A 24648-nucleotide genomic window follows, 5' to 3' on the forward strand; every position below is an offset into this window, starting at 1 on the left:
TTGGGTGCACATGCTTGCCCTTTACCAAGGTGGGCTTTCTGCACCCCTCCAGGCCGATGGCTAGTGAGTCATGGATCCCTGCTGGGCAAATAGCTCGGAGCCCAAGGGAAGTCCTTCCGAGGGGGCATGAGAGGAGGGACACCTGCTCCCTGGGAATTCTCCTGTCAGAGGGGAGCCAGCAAACAGCTCTCCAGTGGGGCCGGATCTGGATCACGTCTGACTGCAACGAGCCAGGGCCATAGAAGACCAAAGCTGCTGCATGCTGCTCCCCCCACCGCCCTGAGCCAGCCGCACCCCCTACCCCACACACGCCCTGGGTCTGGATGGGGGACAGTGATCCCTAGACAGGAAAGGCCCTATGGCCCGTTCCTCGCCCCCTGTGAGCCAGCCAGTACCCTGCCCTGGGGCCAGGGGAAAGCTGGTGCCCCATAGAGGAGAAAGGCCCCTTCTCCTTTTCCTGTCCCCTGAGCTACTTCCCTGATCCCAGGTTTCTGGGGCTCTGCTGGCCCCCACTGACTTTCTGCCTGTCTCTGGGGCTCGCTGATGTCTCCCCATGGAATGTCCCCAGCTCTCTTCTAAGAGGTGACCCCCCCAGGGCTGTCCTGGGCTCTGTCCTGACCTCTCCCCTCCCCCACCTGCCCTCCGCACGAGCTCCCATCCCCACCTGGCCAAGCCATCGGGCTGCAGGGCACAGAGGTCAACGCACAGTCGGGGAGAGGGCGAGATCTCCCCAGCCCCCAGAAGTCGGGGCACACTCTGGGGAGGAAGGGGGGCATGTCTAGCCCCTGCTGGGTTCTTCCTTAGGTCTAGATCTCAGCAGATGCCTCCACCATGCCCGGGGCTGGGGCAGCGGAGTGAGGGGGGGTAGCCGAGGACACATGTTGTTTGCCAGGAACCCGGTTATTTGATGCGAGGGTTTACGATGGCCGGTTGAGATGGAGATCGGGTGTCACTGGGCAACGGTCTCCAGTAACTAGGCAACGGGAGCCTGTAGCCCCGGAGACTGGCCAGGCATCCCTCCCCAGCTGGCTTAGCTCCGGGCCTGGTTCAGCTCCTTCCCCACCTCAGCTTCCTGGCCCTACAGTATCCTGCTGGGCTGGGCCCCCGCTCCCTGTGCAGTGTGAGAGACAGCCAGGAAAAGGTTAACGCGGGAGAGGGGAGTGGGGACTAGTGGTGAAAACAAGGGAGCTGGTAGCCAGGACACCTGGGTTCTTGTCCTGGCTCTGGGAAGGGAGCGGGATCTAATGGTTAGAGCAGGCGGGCTGGGAGCCAGGACTCCTGGGTTCTCATCCCGGCTCTGGGAGGGGAGCCGGATCTAATGGTTAGAGCAGGAGGGCTGGGAGCCAGGACGTCCCCTCTCTGTGCCTCAGCTTCCACCTCCTGTGAATCGGTCCCTTCCCAAGCTCCAACCAGTGTCTCTCTCCTGTTCAGCTGCGGAGAGGCAGGTGAGGGCTGGCGGGCAGAACCCGACCTCCAGGCCAACACAGGCGCGTGTGGGGAGAGAGAGGGCCCCTAGTGTCGGCAGCTCCCACAGGGACGCCGGCTGCGTCAGCGCCCCAGCTGTTTGCCTGCCCGAGGAACTCTGCTCTGTGCCACTCCATCTGCCCTTGACTCTCGGCCTGCATTCCACAGGCGGCTGGCAGCCCATGGCTGTGACGCAGGCTGCACAAGGCCGTGTCCCTGCCAGGGGCTCAGAGCCAGCAACAGGCACGGGCAGCCAGTCGCTTGCAGCCACTTCTGGGCGCCCACCGGCCTCACCCTCGGATCGTCTACTTCCTTTCTTTCCCATTCCTCTCCTCTCCTGTCTTTCTATCCCACATCCTGCTCCCCTCAGCCCTGCCTGGGTGGGACACAACATTAAGTAACGCTCAGAAAGCCCCACATGATGTTCCTGTTAGAATTCAGGGTTAGGCCCCATCTGGGCTTGGACAGAGGGACTCTTGCCACAAAGTCAGCGGAGTGCTCAGCCCTGCCCCTGGGGGGCGCCGCCCTGCAGGAAGCAAGATGGGTGGCTCCCATCGGGGTTGGGGGGGCACTCTGTCTTCAGAATCACGCCTGACCCAGTTCCCCGGTGGGGCAAGGGAGGAGCATACTTGGCTTCTGTCTCTCATGAGTCTCGTGCTCGGCCCAACGTCCTCTTTAAGTGGAATATAGAGTTCTCCTTCACTTCCTGTCCTAAACTAGTCTGCTGCTAACCTGGCGCTGCGTTCAACACCTGAAGTGGCTGCATCTCGGCTCTGAACAGACACTCCCTGGGCTGCGCAGGCCACACGGCCTTTTAAGCAGCCGCTGGGCCCCGCCCCAGAGAGAGCCATAATCCCTGGGCAGCTACACCTACCGCAGTTGTGCTTTTTAACCCACTCCAGGGGATTTAGACACAATGTCTTTCATGATTTACCCTCCTGCTATAACACAAGAACACGGGCTGATCGTGAGAAATACAGGGCCCCTGCTGGTGGAAATCAGTCAGAGGAGCTGCGTTGGTTTGAACCAGCAGAGAATTTGACCCGCTTCTTTTTTAATTAAACACAGTGCAAATTAGCAGGTGGAACTCATTGCCACATGATGCCAAGTGAGGCTGGGACTTCAGCAGGGTGCAGCATAGATGCGGCTAATAAGACTATCCACGGGTACTTTAGACCAGGTAAACATTTCCACAGAACTCCAGATCTTGACACTGTTCTGAACATTGAACCTCAGAACCGGGGCTAACGTACACCTTAAATCCACACAGCGAGTTGGACTTTGACTCTCTGGTAATGTTCCCTTTGTTGCTGCAGCCTTTATCAAGATCAGAACCCTCATCGTGCCCGATGGTGCCCAGGCACAGCTCCCGCCCCAGCGAGCAAACAGTCTATCGAGACTAAGAGTAGGGAAACTGAGGCAGAGAAGAAGTGAATTGCTTGGGGGTCAGCCAATACAGCCAGGAATGGAACCCAGGTGTCCTGACATGCTGGCTATGCCTGTCTGGGCAAGATCATGCTGTCTCTGCAGCAGGGGTGGGGAGGGCACCCCGCTTGCTGTGAACTACGTAGGTCTTCCTCCCTCCTCCCCCCATCCAGTGACTCTGCTGGTGTCAGTTCCTCAAATTGCCTTTTATGGCTGGCCAGCTGGGATTGCGTGGGAGGGAGGGCAGGAGAGCAGGAATGAGAAATGCGGCAGCGGGTGGGGGGTGGGGGGGGGAATCCTACTCTGCAGTCCCTGTGGGCCAGGAGTGGGGAAGCCTAGGGCTGCGTGCGTCACATCGCTGTGGTGGGTTTGTTTGGGGGAGGGGGTCATCCTGCAGGTTCGGGGCAGAGGGACACAATGTGTTCTGATACCCTCACCTAAGCTGACCAGACAGCAAGTGTCAGAAAGCAGGACAGACGGGTGGGGGTGGGGGGGGAGATAGGAGCCTATATAAGAAAAAGCCCCGAATAGCAGGACTGTCCCTATAAAATCGGAACATCTGGTCACCCTACCCCCGCCCCCATCCTCAGCCTCCACCCTTCCCCTCCCCACGCGGGAGAACAGGGTTGAGCTCCCACCGGGGTGTGCCAGAGGGTGAGGCAGCTCAGCGGGTGGTGTGGGGCACCCCCCCACACAATGGCCCCCCAACTTCTCCCTATTGGTTCCACAGCCACCCCAGTGCCCCCCACCTCCCCGCACGTTGTGGCTGTGCAGTAACACCCACACCTCCACCCCCCACAGTCGCTTGAGTTTCCTACCTGGGACGTCACTCACTGATCTGCAATAGAAAAATAGAAAAACCACCAGTCAGAGCCAAATATAGACACCACCAAGTGCTGGGCTAGGGAGGGCAGACGCTGGGCCCTGCGAGGAGGGGATTTCTCTTGGGGTTTTGACACCCCACAGCCTGTCCTCGGCGTGGGAACGGCCCCAGAGTGAAGGGGAGGGCAGCGTTTCGGGTGGTAGCCAAGACCCAGCTTTTTATAGATTGTAAGGCCAAAGCGCCCACACTCACCTCCGAATAACACAGGCCAGAAAACAGCCTCCAGATAACGCCTAGGAAAAACCAATAATCGCCGGTGGTGGAAAATCCACCACAACCGCCTGGTCAATGGTTCATTACCCTCCCCGTTAAAAACACATACCTTATTTCCAGGCTGAATTGGTCCAGTGTCAACTCCCAGTCGTTGGCGTGTGTCAAACTCAGCCCACTCTGAGTGGGGAGGGCTCCCAGGTGCTTAGACCAGGGGGGGCTACAAGTGACGAGTCCTGAGTTCTCTCCCAGCTCTGGGAAGCTAGTGGGGACCAGAGAAGAGGGGGTGGGGGTCCCGTCATCTGGCTCAGGTTCAGTCCTCTGTTCAGCCACAGAGACCTTTCGCCGCTTGCTGCCTCGGTTTCCCCACCTGGCCAATGGGGTTAGTGGCCCTGCCCTGCCCCACAAGCTGGTGAGAGGATAAACTGCTTCCAGATTGCGAGGCACCCAGACACCGCGGTCCGTGGAAGTAGCTAGGAGAGGGGAGGGCAGTGACCGTGGCTCATTTGCACCTCGGCTTGGGGATCCCTAACTGAGTTTTATTCCCCTGTGCGTGGCAGGGACACTCGGAGCCAAGCTGAGCCCAGCTAGACTCGTCTCACTCAATGGAGTTCGAACTGGCGACCTAGAGGCACCCCATGGAAGTGGGAGATGGTGCTGAGCAGCATCCAGTGTGAGAGAAGGAGGCATTATAAGCGCAGGAGCAGGGTGGGGGGAAAAGGCACCCCCAGAAGGCTCAGCTTTCTTCTATGCTGCAAAGGAGAGTCCTGTAGCTAGGCTGGCATGGGACAAGGGCCCTGAACCAGAGAGGGTCCAGGGAATGGCTGGGAGTCCCCCCAACACACGCCTGGCTAGTTAGACTTGACGTCCCCAAGCCCAGCTGGTTTCAGTGTGTCCCCCCGGCCCAGCCGATCCCTGTGTCCCATCTCCCCCAGGCCCAGCCGGTCTCTGTGTCCCGTCCCCCTGAGGCCCAGACGGTCTCAGTGTGTCCCCCTGGCCCAGTTGATCTCTGTGTCCCCACCCTGCCCTGGGCCCAGCTGGTCCATGTGTCCCGTCCCCCTGAGGCCCAGCCGGTCCCTGTGTCTCATTTCCCCCAGACCAGCCGGTCTCTGTATATCCCCCTGAGGCCCAGTTGGTCTCAGTGTGTCCCCCTGGCCCAGACAATCCCTTTGTCCCATCCCTGAGACCCAGCCAGTCCCTGAGTCCTGTTTCCCCCAGGCCCAGCCGGTCTCTGTGTGTCCCCCTGGCCCAGCTGGTCCCTGCATCCACCTGGCCCAGCCCAGCCAGTCCCTGTGTCCCGTCCCCCTGGCCAGGCCAGGCCAAGCGCCGCAGTTTCCCACCGCAGATTGTCCCCTAGCAAGGAGCACCTCACCCCTGCCCCACTCCCCAGCTGTGCCGTGGGGCTGGCATGAAACAGGCCAGCAGCTCAGCCAGTCACCTTCCCTCGCCAAGGCAGCTCTCACTCCCCAGCCCCCCACCCCTACCATCCACTGACAAGCCCAGTTCCCCCCCCCCCCCCCACCCGCAGCCCTGGCCTGGCCCTGGCCCGGCCCCTGCAGTTGTGCCATCACAGGAACTGAATGTGACAAGCTGCTGCAGAGAGAGCTGGGGGCCACTTCCCCTTTCCATTGCACAGGGGAAGCTGGGGAGGCCGCTCGCAGCAGGGCTGGGGGGGGGGGGGGTGTGTGCAGCAGAAGTCTCTGCACAGAGGACTTGCATAGGGTCACGTCACTTTCTCTGGCCTGGAAAAAGTTGGCAGGTGGTAAACACGAGCCCCACGGGCAGTCAGGGCATCTGGGTTCCATTACTGACGCTGGGAGGGGTGTGCAGGCTAGTGGTTAGAGCGGGGGGGGGGGTTTGACAGGGGCTAGGAGACCGGACGCCTGGGTTCTGTTCCCAGCTCTGGGAGAGTAGGGTCTGGGTATTAGAGCAGGGGGACTGGGAGTTGGGACTCCTGGATTCTGATCCCAGCTCTGGGAGGGAAGTGGGGCCTTGTGGTTAGAGGGTGGGGGAGCTGGGAGCCAGGACTCCTGGGTTCTATCTCTGCTCTGGGAGAGGAGTGGGGGCTAGTGGTTAGAGCAGGGTGGTGGAGGTGGGGGAGGTCCTGGAAGTCAGAACTCCTGGGTTCTATTACCTCCAAAGCTCCCGCACAGTTCAGGCATGGTCTTCCAAACAATATTCCCACAGGGACCCTGCCAGCTGGTCTGGGAAGCATCCCATCCCATATCTCACGTCCTTCAACACTCACTCACACCATGGCCACATCATGACAGGCCCTCTGCAATTGACACGGCCCGTCTGGCTGTTCCTGCATGCTGGAGACATCTGCAGCTGGCTGGGTCTCAACATGAGCAGACAGCAGGTGAGTTTAACTCCTAAGTAAACACCCCAGTAAGAGTTAAACTCACCAGCCAGGTGAAAGAGTGGCCCAGACCCAGTGGATCTGCGGGCATGTTAGCCTTGTCACTCAGGAGGTGAAATTTGCCACCCAAACACGTCACTAGCAAAGAATCCCAACAAACTCCAGGGCCTCCTCTGTGCAGCTCCTTGCTCCATCCCAAAGGGCTGGACTTTGGGGGTGCTGCTTCGGCCCAAATCCCCAGAATTTCTGAGCCTCCCCCAGTGCTGGGGGGCTGAGGTATCCCTGAGTAACTTCACTTTGGCACCATGGAAGGAGAGAGAGCGAGAGAGATGTGCGGCAAGAGGAAACATAAGAATGGCCCTACTGGGTCAGACCAAAGGTCCATCTAGCCCAGGATCCTGTTTTCTGACAGTGGCCAGTGCCAGGTGCCCCAGAGGGAATGAACAGAACAAAGAATCATCAAGTGATCCATCCCCTGTCGCCCATTCCCAGCTTCTAGCAAACAGAGGCTAGGGACACCATCCCTGCCCAGCCTGGCTAATAGCCATTAATGGACCTGTCCTCCATGAACTTACCTAGTTCTTTTTTGAATCCTGTTATGGTCTTGGCCTTCACAACATCCTCTGGCGAGGAGTTCCACAGGTTGACTGTGCATGGTGTGAATAAATACTTCCTTTTATTTGTTTTAAACCTGCTGCCTGAAAAAGAAAGAAAGAAAGAAAGAAAGAAAGAAAGAAAGAAAGAAAGAAAGAAAGAAAGAAAGAAAGAAAGAAAGATGAGCATGTTTGGAGATAGATAGATAGATAGATAGATAGAGGAGATATATGGGGATATGTATATATATATAGAGAGAGAGAGATTAGATAGATGAGGGGTATGGGAACAGATAGATAGATAGATGGTGTATGGGGATCGGGGGGTGTATGGGGATAGTATCTATCCCTAGATAGATAGATAGATGTATGTGCTGGGATGGTGGATGGCTGCAAGGCAAAGAGTGGCACACAGTATTAATGTGGTGGGAGCGTGTGCAATGCATGCGAGTCAGGCAGGAGCAGAAGGCGTCCCTGTACTTTGATTTCCTTCCTCAAACTTTACCCTCTGACCGAGCGGTTCACACTGCTCTGAGCCAAATTGCCCCGCTGGGCAGATGCCAGGCACTGCCCTGTGCTCGGGAACAGGCCGAGAGGACGGGCCTGTGATAGTGGATCAGACGTTCCCTGTTTGCCAGAGAGGCTGGGACAAGAGAGAAAGATGGCATGAAAAACACCTTTATTCCCATAAAAATCACATTAAAAACGATTTAAAATGCTCTAAAATGACACTATATACCCCCAAAAGATAGGAGTAAAATAAAGCACAACATGGCGTAAGTTCACCCGAACAATTGTTAACGCACCAAAAAGTGTCCAGGTTACAAGTCAATTTATAAAAGGGGTAATCGACCCACAACCAGGCCACAACCGGGCCTGGCACATCCCATCACTGTACCCCGAGGACGGGCTGTTCTGGTGAGATTTCTAAATGGCTAGTTTGCCTGACCCAGCAAAAAGGGAACCAGGCAGGAAAATGGCCAGATGCGAGCTCTATATCTCAGTCTATGAAGGGCTGAAAAGCTGCTGCAATACACAAAAAGAGGAATCAGGCCTGAGCAACGTAGGTGTTGAAAGCCGGCTAGAAAGGGAACCCAGCGCAGACACCTCCGGGGTGAGAGGGTACATGCCGCGATAAGTTGCTGCCATGTTATGCAGGCCCCTCCATTGCGAGTCACCGGAGAGCGGGAGGTTTGTACATTGCCCGAGCTGCAGACAGAGAGTCACCCAGGAGCACCCTCCAGCCCGTATCAGGGCGATTAGAGAGGGTGGCAAACTGCCCCACATGCTGTAGACTTGCTTCTTGGTCATGGGTGCAAAAGGAACAGTCACCAAGCCCTTCCAGGAAAACAGTCTGCCTGGTTGCACAAGGATCTTGTCCACAGACAGGGAGAAGCAAGCTAGTGAGGGGGATACCCCCTAGAAGAACAACTCCTGCAAATACTCAGCAGTCCACTGAACTGGAATGGTGGCAGTAACTATTAAAAAAAACAGTTAATATCCCTCTGAATCCGGTGCAAAAGGCCTGGGAGAGGGTCCAGCCACATTAGCCGGTGCCTCGACTCTGAGGCCACAAGATGTTTGGCACACCAAACCTGTCCCTGAAAGAAGAATAAAGGCAGGAGGCAGCACCATTTCTGCAGGCCGCCTTGCATAGGGTGGCCAGCCCTCCAGGATTGTCCTGGCATCTCCAGGAATTCAAAATTAATCTTCAATTGCAGATTATGTCTTGTGCTGAAACCTCCAGGAATGCGTGCAACCAAAACTGGCAACCCCATCCGGCATGGAAAAGCCAGACAGACGGCTTCTGAAAGGTGCAGGAATGGCTCCAAATGAAGACCATGCAGCATCCCAGCCAGAGGACCCTACTGACCAATGCCTCTGCGAACTGGGAAGCAGCAGCTAAGAGCCCCGTTAATCTTTAAGCCACTCAAACCGTTATGGTCCAATAAAGAAATATAGGACGAGAACGCTGGCCCGATCTCAACAGCTTCTAACGTCTGCAAAGGACGATGACGGGTCAGTGTATCACAGGCCTTCTGCTGGCCCTTTGAAATAAGCCCCACCTCCAGCAAACAGCCTTTGCTCATGGTTAAGACATCCAGGGCCGGCTCCAGGGGTTTGGCCGCCCCTAGCGATCTGTGGCAATTCAGAGCAGGAGTGAGGGACCCTCCGCCGAATTGCCGCTGAATACGTGAAAGTGCCGCTTCTCTCCGAAGTTGCAGCCCCAACCACCTGCTTGATAAGCTGGTGCCTGGAGCTGGCCCTGAAGACATCACCAATTAAAAATAAATGATCAGACAGGCAGAGGTTAGCAATGCAATGTGTGGGATTGGGGTGCATCAAGGACTTCAGCCAGAGGAGGCCCTGGGTAAAACCTTATCATCAGAACAGAAGAGAGAGAGAGAGAGAGAGAGAGGTCTTCCTTGTTGTGAGTCGCAGAGATTCCCCCTTTTTGTACGGTAGGGTGGTCGCTGCCCTGAGGAAACGGAGCGCAACTCTTTCTCCTGGAGACAGCATGGCTTTTAAAAAATCAGGACCGATAAGGTGCCAGAGGCTTGTAGAATTCAGTACCTGGGGCCTGGCCTATAGAAAGCTGCTGGACTGCATCAGAGAACTCCTGCCATGCCAGTGGGGCATCTAGGCACTGCTAGTTCCTCACTGGTCAGACAGATGTAGCTCCCCCCCGGTGCCAACACAACCCAGGCTGCAGGGACAGAGCACTGCACAAGGGAACAGCTGCTTTCTGGATCTCAGCCGGATCAGCCGCCAGCCAGAGGCAAAAAAATAAAAATCTGCTGATGGGCCGTCGACTTTGACTCCAACCCGAAAAAGAACCTTGTGGGAGCCTCAGTTTCACGCAGTGGAGAAAACTGGGCCAGGGATCCTGGCACCATCTCTTCCAACAAGCACTTCAAGAGCTGGGACTTCTCCGGGAGGTCTAAGATCTCTGGTTCTAGGGCCTGATGGCAGGCTGGGTATGCGGATTTGGACCTGTCTGGGTGAAATTCACATCCTGTAATGGTTTAGTATGAAAGAACCAGTGGGACGCACTGGCAGGGAGAGGGAGAGACACAGGCAGAGCCCTGATGATGCTCAGACAAATGAGTGGGACACGGAAGAACAAAGAAACACATTCACACTGGCCTTCATGGTCTCTGCCCGGAGGAGCCGGCCCCGTGCCATCTCCTGCACAGAGAGGATCCGTTCCCCTGCACGCCGGGAAAAGAGAACCGCTTCCCCAGCCGACATCAGGGCCATGACCCAAGACAGCATCCCCTTCCCATGCGTCCCCTTCCCATGCCGTCAGCCAGCCCCCTGGCTTAGCGGGGTCTGAGCGCCTCTCCTGCAGAAGGACGAGATCAGCCCGTTCTGGGTGGAGAATGTCCAAGAGTTGTGCCCTTTTATGACCACCACGGCCTCCGTTAATATTTCGAGAGGCCTTCGAGGCTAGACAGAGGGGGCCAAGGAGCAGGGAGACGCAATGGTGCGCGGCAGTACTTCGAACAAAATGGGCCCCGGGGAGGCCTGTATATCTTGGCCACACCCCATGTGCTTCCTCACCCAGCTCAATGACGCTTCCCACGATGAGCCATAGGCAGTGACGACTCCGCGGGTGCCCCGGGGCTGGAGAACCCACGGGGAAAAAAATAAAAAAAGCGATCAGCTGTGCGGCAGCGGGTGGGAGGTGCTGGGAGCTGGGGTGGGGCATTAGAAGCAGGGGGTGGAGTGGAAGGTGGAAAGAGGCGGAGCCTTGGGGAAAAGGGGCTGAGCACCCACCCAGGAAAATGAAAATTGGCGCCTGGGTGATCAGCTGAGGTCTCTCTCAGGACAAGGGCAGCGGGGTGAACAGAGCCCTGGAAGTCAGGGAATTAGGCCTCAGCCTCGACTCCCCGTGTCCCTTTAGCGCGACCCGCGACATCGCACGTCTCCTGCATGCCAGCCGCACGCTTCCTAGCCAGCTGATGGGCTGGAACATAAGGAAGAAACAAGGAGTCAGAGACACCAGCATTGTCCGCATCACCTCCCTCGGACTCCACCAGCTCAGAGGACCCACCGAGCCCGCGCTGGAGTTTGTTTACAAACAGCGCTGGCTCAATCCAGCTCCTCTGGCTGTTCACCCCATCTCTAGGGCCTGTCTCTGCTCCTAAGCCTCCAGGACATGCCCTGGAGATAGGTCATTGTGAAGGAAGTTGCCAGGGCAGGGGGGCATTGGAAAAAACGACTTCAGCTGCAGGAGTAGACAAGGGAAAAAACAGGAACCCAATGCTCCAGAGTCCCTCCTGTGCCAGCCGAAACAAACTGGTCTTGAGCCAGGAAACATCCCCGTAGATTTACCCGTTCGAGAGGCAGATTTTTATAGTCGCACAGGAAATAGCCTCCCTTACACGCAGCAACACGCCCGCCACAGTGCAGCAGCCGGCAGGCGTGCTCCAAGCCCCTGGCTTGCGGGTCAAAGGAATCTAGCTGCAATGAACCCCATGGAGAACCCCCCTTGGCCCTCGGGGACCAACATCACAAAGAGCAAACCAAATCCAAAGCCAGCAGAACGGCCCCGCAGCCAGTACGCACGGAATGCAGCCACGCTCCCAGAAGCTTCGGCAGGCCCTACCAAGAGTGAGATCCCGGCGGTCGACTGACCCCGACTGAGAAGGAGCAATGCAGCTGCCGTGAGAACCCAGCTCCCTTTCTAGGGAGAATCCCTCCAGCCGGGCTGCGGAGAGGGATTCCAACGCGAAGCCACCCCCTACTCTAGCCAATTGTGGTCAGAATCTGTGCAGCGCCTGGCACGATGGGCTCTGATCTCGGTCTGGGTCTGTGCAGCGCCCGGCAAAGTGGGACCTGGATCTCAGTCAGGGTCTCTCGGTGCTTCCCGAACATCTCTGCTTCCTATTGATACCACAAGGGCAGCACTCTCTGCCTTGTGGGGAGGTCAAAGCAGATGATCTGGGTGTTCCCTTCTGGCCTTAACATGTACAGGTCTCCCAGCGCTGCCTCTGCCCGGATGTCAAGCACCCGCTAGGGCAGGCCAAGTTTGGCACGGGGCGCCCATGGGATGAAACCGATCATGAGGGAATCAAGCTCCTGGTACCAGTGTTCAGGGCCCCACCTTGGGCAGCTTCTCACACAGGCCCAACCACCCAACACTCCCCATCGGCTCAGCCAGGGCCTTGCTCAGCTGGGTGCTGGCGGGCGCGGTTGGGTTTCCCAAGCTGGCTTGTTTACCAAACTCAACAGGCCGGTTCCTCCAGTCTGGGAGGGGACAGGGCCTTGTGCAAAGAGCTTTGTTGATGTGTCCTTGGCAGGGACCGGCCGCACCCTGCTAACGTCAGCTGTGACGAGAGCAGCCGGTGAAGAGGGGGAAGGAAACACGAATCTGGACTGCGCTCATCACCTGGGGACGTGCCACCATTCATGGCAGGCCCGAGAAAAATCTAAACTGATCAAGCTTCTCAGGGGGAAGACGGCAGCATACATACCTGTGCTAGCTTTAACCTAGCCAGCCCAAAGCAGCGAGCCACAGGCTTCAGCACGGAGTGGGCAAGCTCGTCCAGACCTCAGGGTAATTACTTGTGGTCATGCTGCTCCAGGCCTTCAGCTAGCTTGATTAAAGCTAATTGGAGTAGGTCAGTCCATAACTACACTCCAGGCGAATGGATGATGGGAATGGAGAGAGATGTGCCACGCCAATCCGGGCAGGCCAGACAGTTTTGTGATTAAAAAAATCAATCCCACTCCTGGCACCTGTAAAGTGCTTTCTTGATCCCCCTGTGCAGCTGGGAAGATAACTCCCTTACTAGAACAATGGGGTTACATGGGCAAGTGATTGTTCTTCCAAAGCTTATTTATGGAAGCTAGAACACTCCCTTCAGACTAAAGGAAGGAGGTCCTGACACCCAGCTCCTCAAAGGGATCTCAGCACCTAACCCCTGGGCCATCCTTCCTCTTTATTGAGCCATGCCTCAGTTTCCCCTATCTTGTGTGGGTTTAGATTGGTCTCTGCCCCACACTGCTTCTGTCTCCCCTTCAGCCTCTGTGCAGTTAGGCCTTTGAAGATTTCCCCTCCCCACCCATTCTTATTAAAAACCCTACGTTTTGGGAGATACTCAGACAGCAGGTAGGGGGGAAGATATGACACATCATGTGTTAGGCATCTTAATGGAATTTCAGCCCCATTGTGCGTGTTTTGGTCTATAGTCTTCAGATGAGATGAGGAGGGACTTGCAGTAGGGATACATCGAGCCATGACAGTGTCCAGGCTGTAGGCCCATCACAAAAAACACACACACCACACAAACACCAAACCTGTCCAATCTCATAGCTTTCTTGGTTTTATTTCCACCATTTTTTTTTTAAATCCTCAAGATTCAGTAATAAAACACCACAAAGATGATTAAAAAAAGCATTTGTCACTTATAAACATATCGCTTCCCGGTTACATCTGGCTGGGCTGTTTTTCTCCAATTAACTTCTTAATAACACAGAAAAAATATATATTATTCGAATATTACAAAAAGATAAATATAATATAAAATTCTGTCTTGAATAAATAAGGTTCCATAAATAATTTTGGTTTCTGGTCTATCATTAGAAAGGTAAACATCAGCTTGTTTTCTGCTTCCAAGAGCAACAGTTAAAAAGCAGGGGAATTGTTAGCACAGAAAACAGAACATGAAAGATCTCACTAGGCCTCTGAGCTTCAAAGAGGGCATCACACGCTGCCACAGCGGGATTCGGAGCTTGCTACCAGTGTTGCCAAAGTCGTGTGATGTTTAGTGCGGTTCTGAAAGCCCAAGCTTCAGGAGTCATGTGATCAGAGCAGAATCTTTACAAGAAAAAGCAAGTTTTTATCCTGTGGGCTGGAGTGAGGAGCACTTCACAACCTCGGCTTTGGGCAAGGAGGCAGGCAATGCACACTTAGCCTCTCCCGCCCCCCACCAGTTCACAGAGTTCTTGCTACATGGCAAGGGCTGACAGGTTTAACACTATGGCTTTGGAGACCAACTCCCCGGAAAGTTTAGCCACCTCTTTCAAACTGTGTGTGTGGGGAGAAAGACAAAGACCCCTCCCTTCCCATGACCTTCTTTGGACTCTGGGGGGTGGGAGTCAGGGACAACACACCACATCTTCCTTGCAAACTGCACGATCATATCAGTGCTGCCTTCCTGCTCCGCCCAGAGATATTGCCGGCTCAGATTGCCTCATCTTCCTCTTTAAGACACTGGAGCTTCCCTACTCTGGATAATTCCTTCCCCCATCAGTTTCACCCTTCCTTTTGCAGCTGGTAGAATTGCCATAAATACTGCAGTAACGCTACCGTCTTTGGCGATAAATACACCCTATCGCCAACTTAAAGCAAGAGCTGTTTCACACCCATTAAGTCCAGTCATTTTTAACCTGTGGTCCACTAACCCCTAGGGGCTGCAGACCATGTCAAAGAATTCCAAAGGGATCTACACCTCCAGCCATATTTTTTAGGGGTCCACAAATTAAAAAAAATAAAATAAAGTTGAAAACCACTGACTGAAGTGAACAGAGTTACTCCATTCTCGCATACTAATGCTGGGGATGTGCTCCAGTATCGAGCCAGCTCCTTGTGAAAGGGGGCTAAACAGGAGGACCTTCACCCTCTACCCCTCCCCCTACAAAAAACTCCCCACACAATTCAGGGACCCCTTCCTGAAATATTCACAGCATGAAATAAGGGTAAAGGCGGAGGAGGAGAGCAGCACCATTAGAGCCAAATTTATCCCACCCAGACACTCCTATATCCTGATGTGGTCCACCCCAAAAACACTGCTACATATGGGGCATAAAACAGCCCCCTCCCCACCCCATAGCTCCAAGTTAGTCCATTTTCAGGGCTGCACGCCGGCCCCATGGGGCTTTTCCCCTCACCCTCTGTAACGTAGGTGAGTCCAGTGGAAAGCCTGACTTGGGGGAGGCGCGGAGACCAGCAGTCCTTGACTTGAAGCAGGCGAGCATTCCTGGACGGTGGGGGTTGGGCAAGGCACTTCAGCGGTGTTATCTGGCACTTTAGGATGAGCAGGTGGAGGAGCCCTATACCGAGGGGGCAGCGGCCCCTGCTAGTCGTGCCCCAAGCACAGGTAGCGAGAGCAAGTTACTTAAAAAGGCATGGCTACATCTGGCCAGGCAGGGAGCTTGCCTTCCCCAGCTGGCATCTCCATCGTGCACATCTGGATGCATGTCCCCCCTTTCCCTCCCCCACTGTGGGGAGCTCATGTCCCACACCAGGGGAGGCCACCCCAACCCCCTTCCACCCCCAAGACAGGAGCAGCTCCTGCCAACATCTGGCTGGGGAGCTGCTGGCCCCTCCTCAAACATCTGGACCAGCAGCTGGAGGGGCCATGGGGCAGTGTCTGGAGGGCTCTTGGAAGCAGGACCAGGGGGTCACCCTTTGCTCCAAGAAATCGATTGCAAGCCCTCCCTCTTTCTCCACCCCATTAGATCCCCTCCCTTGGCCAGGTTCCTATTCCAAGCCCTCCCCGTACTCCGACACGGAGATGCGGTTGAAGATGGGCAGACGGCGGGTGCCACTCCAGGTCCCACTGGCGGGCAGCATCTCGAAGACGGGCGATTCGGAGCCACTGAGGCTGCCCGAGCTGCTGTAGCAATCCTGGTCGGAAAGCGAGTTGGAGGAAGGGGTCCTGGGGAGGCCGGACGCGACGGGCGTGCCCGGGGCGGCAGCGTAGTAGTCCCGGGGGCTCTCGAAGGTGCCCAGCCTGGCGTTGCCACCACAGCGGCAGGTGCAGCGCCCACTGGGGGTGGAAGAGGCCAGGGCTTCTCCCAGGGTGGCCATGCGAGGGACGGGCTCTGAGTTGAGGCGGGCGAAGGGCGGTGAGAGGAGGTCACTGGCAGGAGGCGGGGAGATGGAGGGTGCCCGGGTGAAAGAGGCTGGGTCAGAGATGCCAGGCGGTGGGGAGCCCTGGCGGGCAGCAGGCACCCCGGTGTAGCTGAGGCTCTGGCGCAGGAGCTGCGGAGAGGAGGCCAGCCCCCGCTCTTCAGGATAGTGGACAAAGTGGCAGCGGGAGCCATAGGGGCATTCGCCGTGGAGGTAGAATTTGTGGCACAGCTCCGTCTTGTACTTGGGGTGACGACTCAGGCTCCGCAGCTCCCCGGCCCCGTGGGCGAACTGGCACTTGGCCCCGTACCGGCAGCGGCCCGTCTCACTGTAGGTGCGGCACAGCTCCGTCTTGTAGCGGGCCGAGAGGGCGGGGGCTGGTGGGGGCTGCAGCGGGGGGAAGCCGGGCGGGGGTGGTGGCAGGGCCCGGCCCTCGATCAGGCTGAGGGAGCGGTCGGTGCGGAACGAAGGGCGGGGGGCCGCCGGCTCGGGCAGGGAGCGCGTCTGCTCCGTGCTGGGGCTCCAGACCGTGCGCAGGGGCCAGACGTGGGAGTCGCCGCCACCCCCCAGGGGCTCAGAGCTGGCTGAAGCATCGCGACCCTCGCTCAGATTCAGGTTCAGGAGGTTCTGTGGGGTGGGGGGAGAGAAAAAGCGGGGGGGTTAATGCCTAGCTCTGACACCCGCTCCGGCACGGCCACTTTACCTACAGCGAATTTGGCATCTGGCTCTCCCCAGCACTGGCTTTTCAGGGGAAGGGGGGCCGAGGCTGCGCTCGGTGGTGACTCACAGGCCCCGGGATGGCACAGGGCCCAGGGTTATTTATAAAGTCCTCGGGCTGGGCCCGGGAGGGGGAAGGTTTTCTACTGGCACAGACCCCCCGCCCCCATCGCCTTCCAAAGCAAAGGGCCTTCCGCCAGCCTGCTGTATGGGGGCTGGCAGGCGATTGCGGGGCACCGGGAGGGGGGAAAAGGTGAGGTGCCCCCAAGAAATCCACAGGGGGAGGGGAAGGAGAAGAGAAGTGACAGAACTGAAGAGGGGGCAGATCCCCATGGTGTGTGTGGACCCCACCCTGGTGTAAACCTAAACGGGGAACTGCCTTCCCCCTCGACTCTTTCCTTCCACCCACCCCCCCTCACCAAGGGGGTCCTCCACCGACCCAGAGAGGAACCCTGCTCAACCCCCCCCCACAGCTCCCTAAGCTGCACCCCCAAAGTTCCCACTGCCCCCAAAGTTGCTATTAACCCCCCCCGCCTGGGGGCGGCCAGTCCCCCCCCAGCAGCAGCAGCCGCCCGCTATGGCGGCGGGGAGGAACGTCATTCTAGGGCAATTTAACCCTTTCCTGACCGCTGGGAATTTCTCCCCCGCCCCCCCAGTCGGGGCGGTGGACACCGCTAGCGTCGGGGCCCTGTCCCGAAAGGCTTTTGGAAACTGACCCGGCCGGCCAGACACTCAATCAGCCCCGGATCGCGAGTCCCCCTAAACACTCGCAAAGAACCAAATGGAGCCGAGTTCCCAACTCCGGATCAGACCTGCTTTAGCAACTTTCGGTCCCTTTTTCCAAAGGTGTGTGCGGGGGGGGGGGGAGCAGACAGAGTGGAGATCTTTTCGGGAGGGCTCCTTTCTAGCCCTCCCCCTCGATTTTTGATGCGATGCTGTGCAATCGAGTGCCCCCTCTGGCTCAGGGCACAATTTTTAAAGGGGGGGGGAGGAAGTTCACAGCTGTGAGTTTTGGCAGGAGAAATCACCCCCCGCCCCATAAGTCAGTCTTAGCCTAGTTCAGGGGAGCCGGGCCAGCCCAGGAAACTCAGCCCACCCCCCAGATCGCCTCTTACCTCGTACAAGGTTTTCACATCCACCATGGAGCTCATGGCGAATCAGGAGATGAGCGAGGAGCAACGGGGGAGAGAGAGGAGTGAGCGAGTCTGTCTGTCCGTCCGCCTGTCTTCCCCAGGGTGGGATCGGCTCTAACCCACCAGGGCTGAGGCTGAGCTGAGCTAAGAACCAGCTCTAGGAGCAGCTCCTTATATAGGCGTGTTGGGAGGAGGCGGGGCTTCTTGTAGCCCCGCCTCCCATGAGCTCATCTTATTAAAAAATAAGTAACTTAAAAAAAGCCCCCCCTGAGAGTTGGGGTGGATAGATGGGCGTGGGAAAAGACCAAACCAAAGGTGGCGGGGGGGGGGGGGCAGGGGAAAGCCAAGGAGGACAGAGAGAGAGAGGAATGAATGAACAGATGGCAGGAGCAGGGGGAAAGAAGAAGGGGGGCTGAGAAACAGGCCCCAGAAGGGGTCAATGTAGGGTGACCAGACATCCTGACATTAGGGGCTTTGTCTTATATATGCAACTATTATCACCTCCACCCCCACCCCCCCAAAACAATTTGCTACCTGGTCACCCACGAAAGCTCATGCTCCAAAACGTCTGTTAGTCTATAAGGTGCCACGGGATTCTTTGCTGCTTTTACAGGTAAATTTGGTCACCCTTGCTAAACATCAGCTGTCAGGGGGTGGGGGCGCTGTTTGGCTTTGCTGGGAGCCAGATCAGCCTCATCTGGGTGATAGGATTTGTTCCCATCATCCCGGGGGGGAGCCTGGCAAGGTCAGAGGCCTGGTTGAGCTGAAGAACAAATTCAGGAGGGTTTCCGGGCCAGAGAAATCAAATTTCCCATCAGCAGCTGCACTTTTCATTTCTTCCAACAGAGGTCGCATCCCATCGTCCTTTCAGGCTGCTTCTCGGTCCCCAGCCAAAGGCCACAACCCGCTCCGGCTGGATCTGAGACTGGCAGGCCCCAGGGCAGCTGGCATGGAGAGCTGGCACCCTCCCTGCTGCAGCACGGCCATGCAGGAGACACCGGGCACTCACGTTTCCTGCGGCACTGTAGTACGAGCCGGGCCCCTGGCTGCTCACACGCACACCGGGGTGGCCTTTGGGCTGCTCTAACTCGTGCCCCGCGCCCTAGAGATCAGGTCCTGTGTAACTTGCAATGTTGTGATTTCTGGGCAATCTGGGACATTAGCCCAATGCCGTGATTTTCTCAACAGCAGGAAGGGCCATCCCCTGCTTCCACCTCGCCGATAGGGGAAAAGTCATGGCCTCGGGCTAATGTGACCCTTCTCACACACCTGCTGGGGAGTGGGGCCAGGCTGGGGCACCTAATCGCCCAGTTGTCAATACCCCTCAAGAGGCAACATTGGCAGAGGCATCTGGTGACACTCCCCATCCCAGCCCACCACTTCCCTACTAATGGACGCTGGGGGGGCAGAGAATAGCCACAACTCAGTGCATGCCAGTCACGCCCCCGATCTGCCACCTATGGACCCTAGGGAGCAGAGAATAGTCACAGCTCAGTGTGCCCCAGCCACACCCCCAGCCTACCCCCTACCCTAGGGGCTAGGTGCGCTGGCCTGAGTTACGTCAGCCTTTCAGTTCTCAGTTAGCTCACCAGAGACTGTTCACGGTGCCCCTCGCCCTATAAGTCGGGGCTGCGTCAGCACCCGGGAAGCGGGCAATTTCCGGAAGCAGCCGGCACACTCAGCGCAGCAGCTGCTCCGGGTTCCCCTTTCTTGCAGCGAGGCGCATCGTCAATGCAACGCTTTTGGGAAACAAACCAACGAGCAAGCAGGAAGTTTCCCACGCACCCACTCGCGTGCCGGCGCACCCCTCTGCAGAGAGACAGCAAAACTGAGTCGGCCCCCGAGCCTCAGGAAATGACAAACCTCAACCAACCGGCAGGGCAAACCTAGACCGTCCTGTGCAGTCATTGCAGTGTTATGTCTCTTTCCAGGGCTTTCACCCGTCTGCTTTCAAACAGGCCTAAGCCAAGAGCAGCATGGTCCAGTTCCTGCTGTGGGTCGGGGAGTGGGGTCTAGGGGTTAGAGCGCAGGCTTGTGAGGCAGGACTCCTGGGTTCTATTCCTGACTCTGAAAGGGGACCATATGGCCTGCTGGTGACCGCAAGCATCCCAGGACTCCTGAGTTCTATCCCCAGCTCTGGGAGAGGAATGGGGTCTGGTGGTTTGAACTAGGATGACCAGGTAGCAAGTGTGAAAAATCGGGATGGGAGTGTGTGTGGCCAGGGTAATAGCTAAAACAAAGCCCCAAATATTGGGACTGTCCCTATAACATTGGGACATCTGGTCACCCTAGTTAGAACATAGGGACTCCCGAGTTCGATACTTGGCACTGGGAGAGGAGTGGAGTCTAGTGGTTAGAGTGGGAGGTGGGCAGGTAGACAGGATGCCTGGGTTATTTGGCTTCTTCGCTCATTTGTGGCATAAATAAGGCAGAATCTAGCCTCCTGTATATTCAAGAAGCCATCCTGGCAGTGTTACAGTGCAACTGTCTCTGGGGAGGAATGTAGCAGAGGTGAATAACAGCAAGGGGTGAGGACAGGTCATGGCCAGGAAACCTGGTTTCACTGGCTACCCGGGAATCCCCAACAGCATGTTCCACAGCTTCTGTTTATGCTGGCTGCACCCCAGCTATTCCTCGATTCTGGGAAAGCCCCTTGGGGCTGTGGGCAACTGGACGTATCTCAGAGCAGCCACTGGGCTGTTCTATGTCAGGTAGCAGACGTGAGGGAGATCCCCATAGCTGAGCCATTCTTCTCAGATGACACATCTGAGGAACTGTCCCAGATTGAAGTGTCGATAGAGGAGGGTTTGGAAGAAATAGATAAATGAAACACTAATAAATCACGAGGACCAGATGGCATTCACCCAAGAATTCTAAGGGAATTCAGATATGAAATTGCACAACTACTAGCTGCGGTATGTAACCTGTTGCTGAAATCAGCCTTTGTACCGGATGACTGGACACTAGCTAACATGAAGCCTGTTTTTCAAAAAGGCTCCAGAGGAGTTCCTGGCAATTACAGGCCCATAAGCTTAACTTCAAGTACCAGCCAAATTGGTTGAAACTATAGTAAAAAGCAGAATTATCAGACATAGAGATGAACACGATTGTTGGGGAAGAGTCAACACGGCTTTTGTGAAGGGAAATCACGCCTCACCAATCTACTAGAATTCTTTGAGGGGGTCAACAAGCATGTGGACCAAGGGGGATCCAGCGGATGTAGAGAACTTAGATTTTCAGAAAGCCGTTGATAAGGTCCCTCACCAAAGGCTCTTAAGCAAAGTTAGCAGTCATGGGATAAGAGAGAAGGTCCTCTCCTGGATCAGTAACTGGTTAAAAGACAGGAAACAAAGGGTGGGAATAAACGGTCAGTTTTCCGAGTGGAAAGAGATAAATAGAGGGGTCCCCCAGGGATCTGCACTGTGACCTACCACTTTGCACGGGCGTAGACGACACCCGGGGGGTGATCTTGCAGGGGGACCAGTGAGGGGGGGAACATGTCAAAGTAGGACGGGAGGGGAGCCTGCACGCCCTCTCGCGCCCCTGGAAGGACGGAGAGCCCTGATGGGGCTAGGGCTTCCGGTCTGGCTCTGCATCAGGATCCCAGGTTTCCAGGGTGTGAATCACTGGCACCATGTCCCAATAAACCGGGAAATCCCTGCTGAATCAGCGGCGAAAGTCCAAGGGTAAATAACAACAACAAGGCACTAATGAGACAGCCCCGGGGAGGGGATACTCCAGCCCTACAGGGGAGGGCAGGACAGGGATAGCCCAGATGGGGCAGGGAGATTGAGATATCCTGGGTTGGAGGGGTGGGGGCGAAAGGGATTATCCTGGCTCTGAAGAGAGATGGGGATTTCCTGGCTCTGAGAGGCTGGGGGTGGGGGGGCATGGGATGGGGATTGTCGCAGGTCTAAGAGATCTGGGATGGGATGGAGGGGGGGATGGGGATTGTCCTGGCACTGAGAGGCTGGGGGTGGGGAGGCATGGGATGGGGATTGTTCCAGGTCTAAGAGATCCGGGATGGGATGGAGGGGGGGATGGGGATTGTCCTGGCGCTGAGAGGCCCAGGATGGGATGGGAATGGGGGAGGGGAATTTCCCAGCTCTGAAATGCCCAGGATGGGATGAGGGGATGGGGCTTTCTCTGGCTCTGAGAGGCTGGGGATGGGATCGGGGAATGGGGATTGTCCAGGCTCTGAGAGATCCAGGATGGGATGGGGGAATAGGGGTTTCCCTGGCTCTGAGAGGCTGGGGATGGGATCGGGGGATGGGGATTGTCCCGACTCTAAGAGGCCCAGGATGGGATGGGAATGGAGGAGGGCAATTTCCCAGCTCTGAAATGGCTGGGATGGGATGAGGGATGGGGCTTTCTCTGGCTCTGAGAGGCTGGGGATGGGATCGGGGAATGGGGATTGTCCAGGCTCTGAGAGGCCCAGGATGGGATGGGGGAATAGGGGTTTCCCTGGCTCTGAGAGGCTGGGGATGGGATCGGGGGATGGGGATTGTCCCGACTCTGAGAGGCCCAGGATGGGATGGGAATGGAGGAGGGCAATTTCCCAGCTCTGAAATGGCTGGGATGGGATGAGGGATGGGGCTTTCTCTGGCTCTGAGAGGCCGGGGATGGGATCGGGGGATGGGGATTGTCCCGGCTCTGAGAGGCCCAGGATGGGATGGGGGAATAGGGGTTTCCCTGGCTCTGAGAGGCTGGGGATGGGATCGGGGGATGGGGATTGTCCCGACTCTGAGAGGCCCAGGATGGGATGGGAATGGAGGAAGGGGATTTCCCAGCTCTGAAATGCCCAGGATAGGAGCCGGGATGAGCGTTTCCCTGGCTCTGAGAGGCTGGGAATGGGAGGGGAGTGGGGATGGGCATTGTCCTGGCTCTGGGAGGCCCGGCCTAGGGTGGAGTATCAGGGCTTCACAGCTGCTGCCTTCTCACAGTCTCGTGAATGTCCCAAGACCTGGAGCCACCAGGCACCTCGCGCCGGGAGTCTGATTCCACTCAGGTAATTTACCCAGCACTAGAAAGGCAGCAGGGCCCAGAGGTTCAGGCCCCCGCTGCAGCTCCAGGACGCCTGGGCTCTATTCACAGCCGCTCTGTTGATGACCTTCCACAAGGCTGGACCCCTGTCTCAGTTTCCCCTCCCACCCAGCTGTAAGCTCTCTGGGGCTGGCGTGCTCTGTGCTGTGTATTTGAATGTTCTATTTTAAACCACCATGTTCAGAAATCATTTGAAATCTTGTGTTTAACTTCCCCTGACTTTTAGGAGCATGAAGCCACAGTTCTGATTTGTTTTCCTGGGAGTCCAGATCCTCTGCTCTGACCTGTCATTCGGGGGAATTGGCTCCGTTGACCTCAACTCAGCAGCCAACCCCAGCGTGACGGTGTTGAATCGGGAATGGTTTCTAATGGCACTCGCTTGCTGTCCACGGCCTGGGAGGAGGGTCTGGCTCCGGTTTGGGGGAAGTGTGGGGGGAAGCCAGCAGCCCTCGCACACTTCCCCTACTGCACCTTCTGCAGCCAGACGGTTGCACAATCCACCCGCATTCCCAGGAATCTCCCAGTGCCAGAAGGCGATGAGGGTGGCCCCCGATCAGGCAGGCCCCAGGCTGGGGATGAGCAGTCTCAACAGGATAGGGGAGCCAGGGGCTGGGGAGGACCAGGGTGAAATGTCGCACTTTGGAGATGGGCTGCACGTGGCTTCGCTAGCCTGAAGTGGGTCTCCAGGGCCAGGGAGAGAACACAGGAGTCCTGAATCCCGGACTGTCTCCCTGCAACCTCAGTCTAAACCAGTGGATCTCAAACTTTTGTACTGGTGACCCCTTTCACGCGACAAGCCTCTGAGTATGAACCCCCTTATACATTAAAAACACTTTTTTATATATTTAACACCATTATAAATGCTGGAGGTGAAGCAGAGTTTGGGGTGGAGGCTGACAGCTCGCAATCCCTCATGTAATAACCTCACGACCCCCTGAGGGGTCCCAAATCCCAGTCTGAGAACCCCTGATCTAACCACTAGATTCCACTCCCCTCCCACAGCTGGGAACAGAACCCAGGAGTCCTGATGCCTGGTGTCATCTGCTAATGCTAGTCCCAACTCCATCTCGCCAGCCAATGTTCCACCAAGTCCAACATCATGCACCAGGGCACGGCCGATTCCTGGTGCTTTGAAGAAAAGCCACCCCTTCACACACAAGGCAGCGGGCCGGCTGGTGTCTGTCCTGCTGAACACGTCATCTGAAGATATGACCTAGAGATGATGGGGCTGGTGGGGGCATCCAAGCCACGTCATTTGCCGGAGGGCAAAACCACGCAGGGAGGGGACTTCCCAGCTAGCAGGGGCATGGGGAGGGGAGAGTGCTATCACACTCAGGATGGGATGCGGCTCTGGGCTGATTTTTTTGTTTTTTTCAGACTAAACAAAAAAACCTTCCATTTATAAGATGACAATTTGTGGGTTAACTAAGACGCCTTGAGGCAGATTTATCTTCCTGATTTGCAGCTGCTCAACTCAGCCGTTCGCCCGGGAGTTGGGGATTTCTTGAGTTCCCACATCGCTTGCTGCCCTTCTCTGCCAGCTAGGGGCGCCGTCCCATCCTGGCCAACAACGATCTGACCTTGTCTCCTCAGGGCTTCTGAGCGGGGCTACAGTGAAATCATCCACCTGTGAGTGCACGCGCCCAGCTTGCCCATCTTCCGCTCTCTGCGTCGGCTTCCGTGCCCGTGTCAAATCAAGTCTCCAATATACACGCATGGCAATGGGCCTAGTGAGCGGCAAACCAAAGCAACAACCCTACCAAAACAAGACCCTCCAGCACGCCACGCGAGAGAACAAAGCACCCACGGCACACGTGCAGTCCCCCTGCGTAACGCCCGGTTGGGGGGCACTCGGATACTGTGAGGATCAGCGGGGTATAAAAACCCACATGGAGTAGACAAGGCTGCGCTGAGACAATGGCTTGGCTGCCCTGAAACATGGGGATAGACTGATC

General features: G+C 56.6%; 1 protein-coding gene across 1 annotated transcript; it reads right to left on the bottom strand.

The window, feature by feature from the left end:
- Window positions 1-13246: 13246 nt before the first annotated feature.
- ZFP36 (ZFP36 ring finger protein) lies at window positions 13247-17812 on the bottom strand. Its single transcript, XM_050928597.1, has 2 exons — window positions 17633-17812; window positions 13247-16427 (listed from the first exon to the last, which is right to left on the bottom strand). Exons 1-2 carry the CDS (start codon window positions 17666-17668, stop codon window positions 15429-15431), a joined length of 1035 nt encoding a protein of 344 aa, XP_050784554.1. The 5' UTR covers window positions 17669-17812; the 3' UTR covers window positions 13247-15428.
- Window positions 17813-24648: the final 6836 nt, after the last annotated feature.

This window comes from Gopherus flavomarginatus, chromosome 18 (assembly GCF_025201925.1).
Source record: "Gopherus flavomarginatus isolate rGopFla2 chromosome 18, rGopFla2.mat.asm, whole genome shotgun sequence".
Classification (NCBI taxonomy): domain Eukaryota; kingdom Metazoa; phylum Chordata; order Testudines; family Testudinidae; genus Gopherus; species Gopherus flavomarginatus.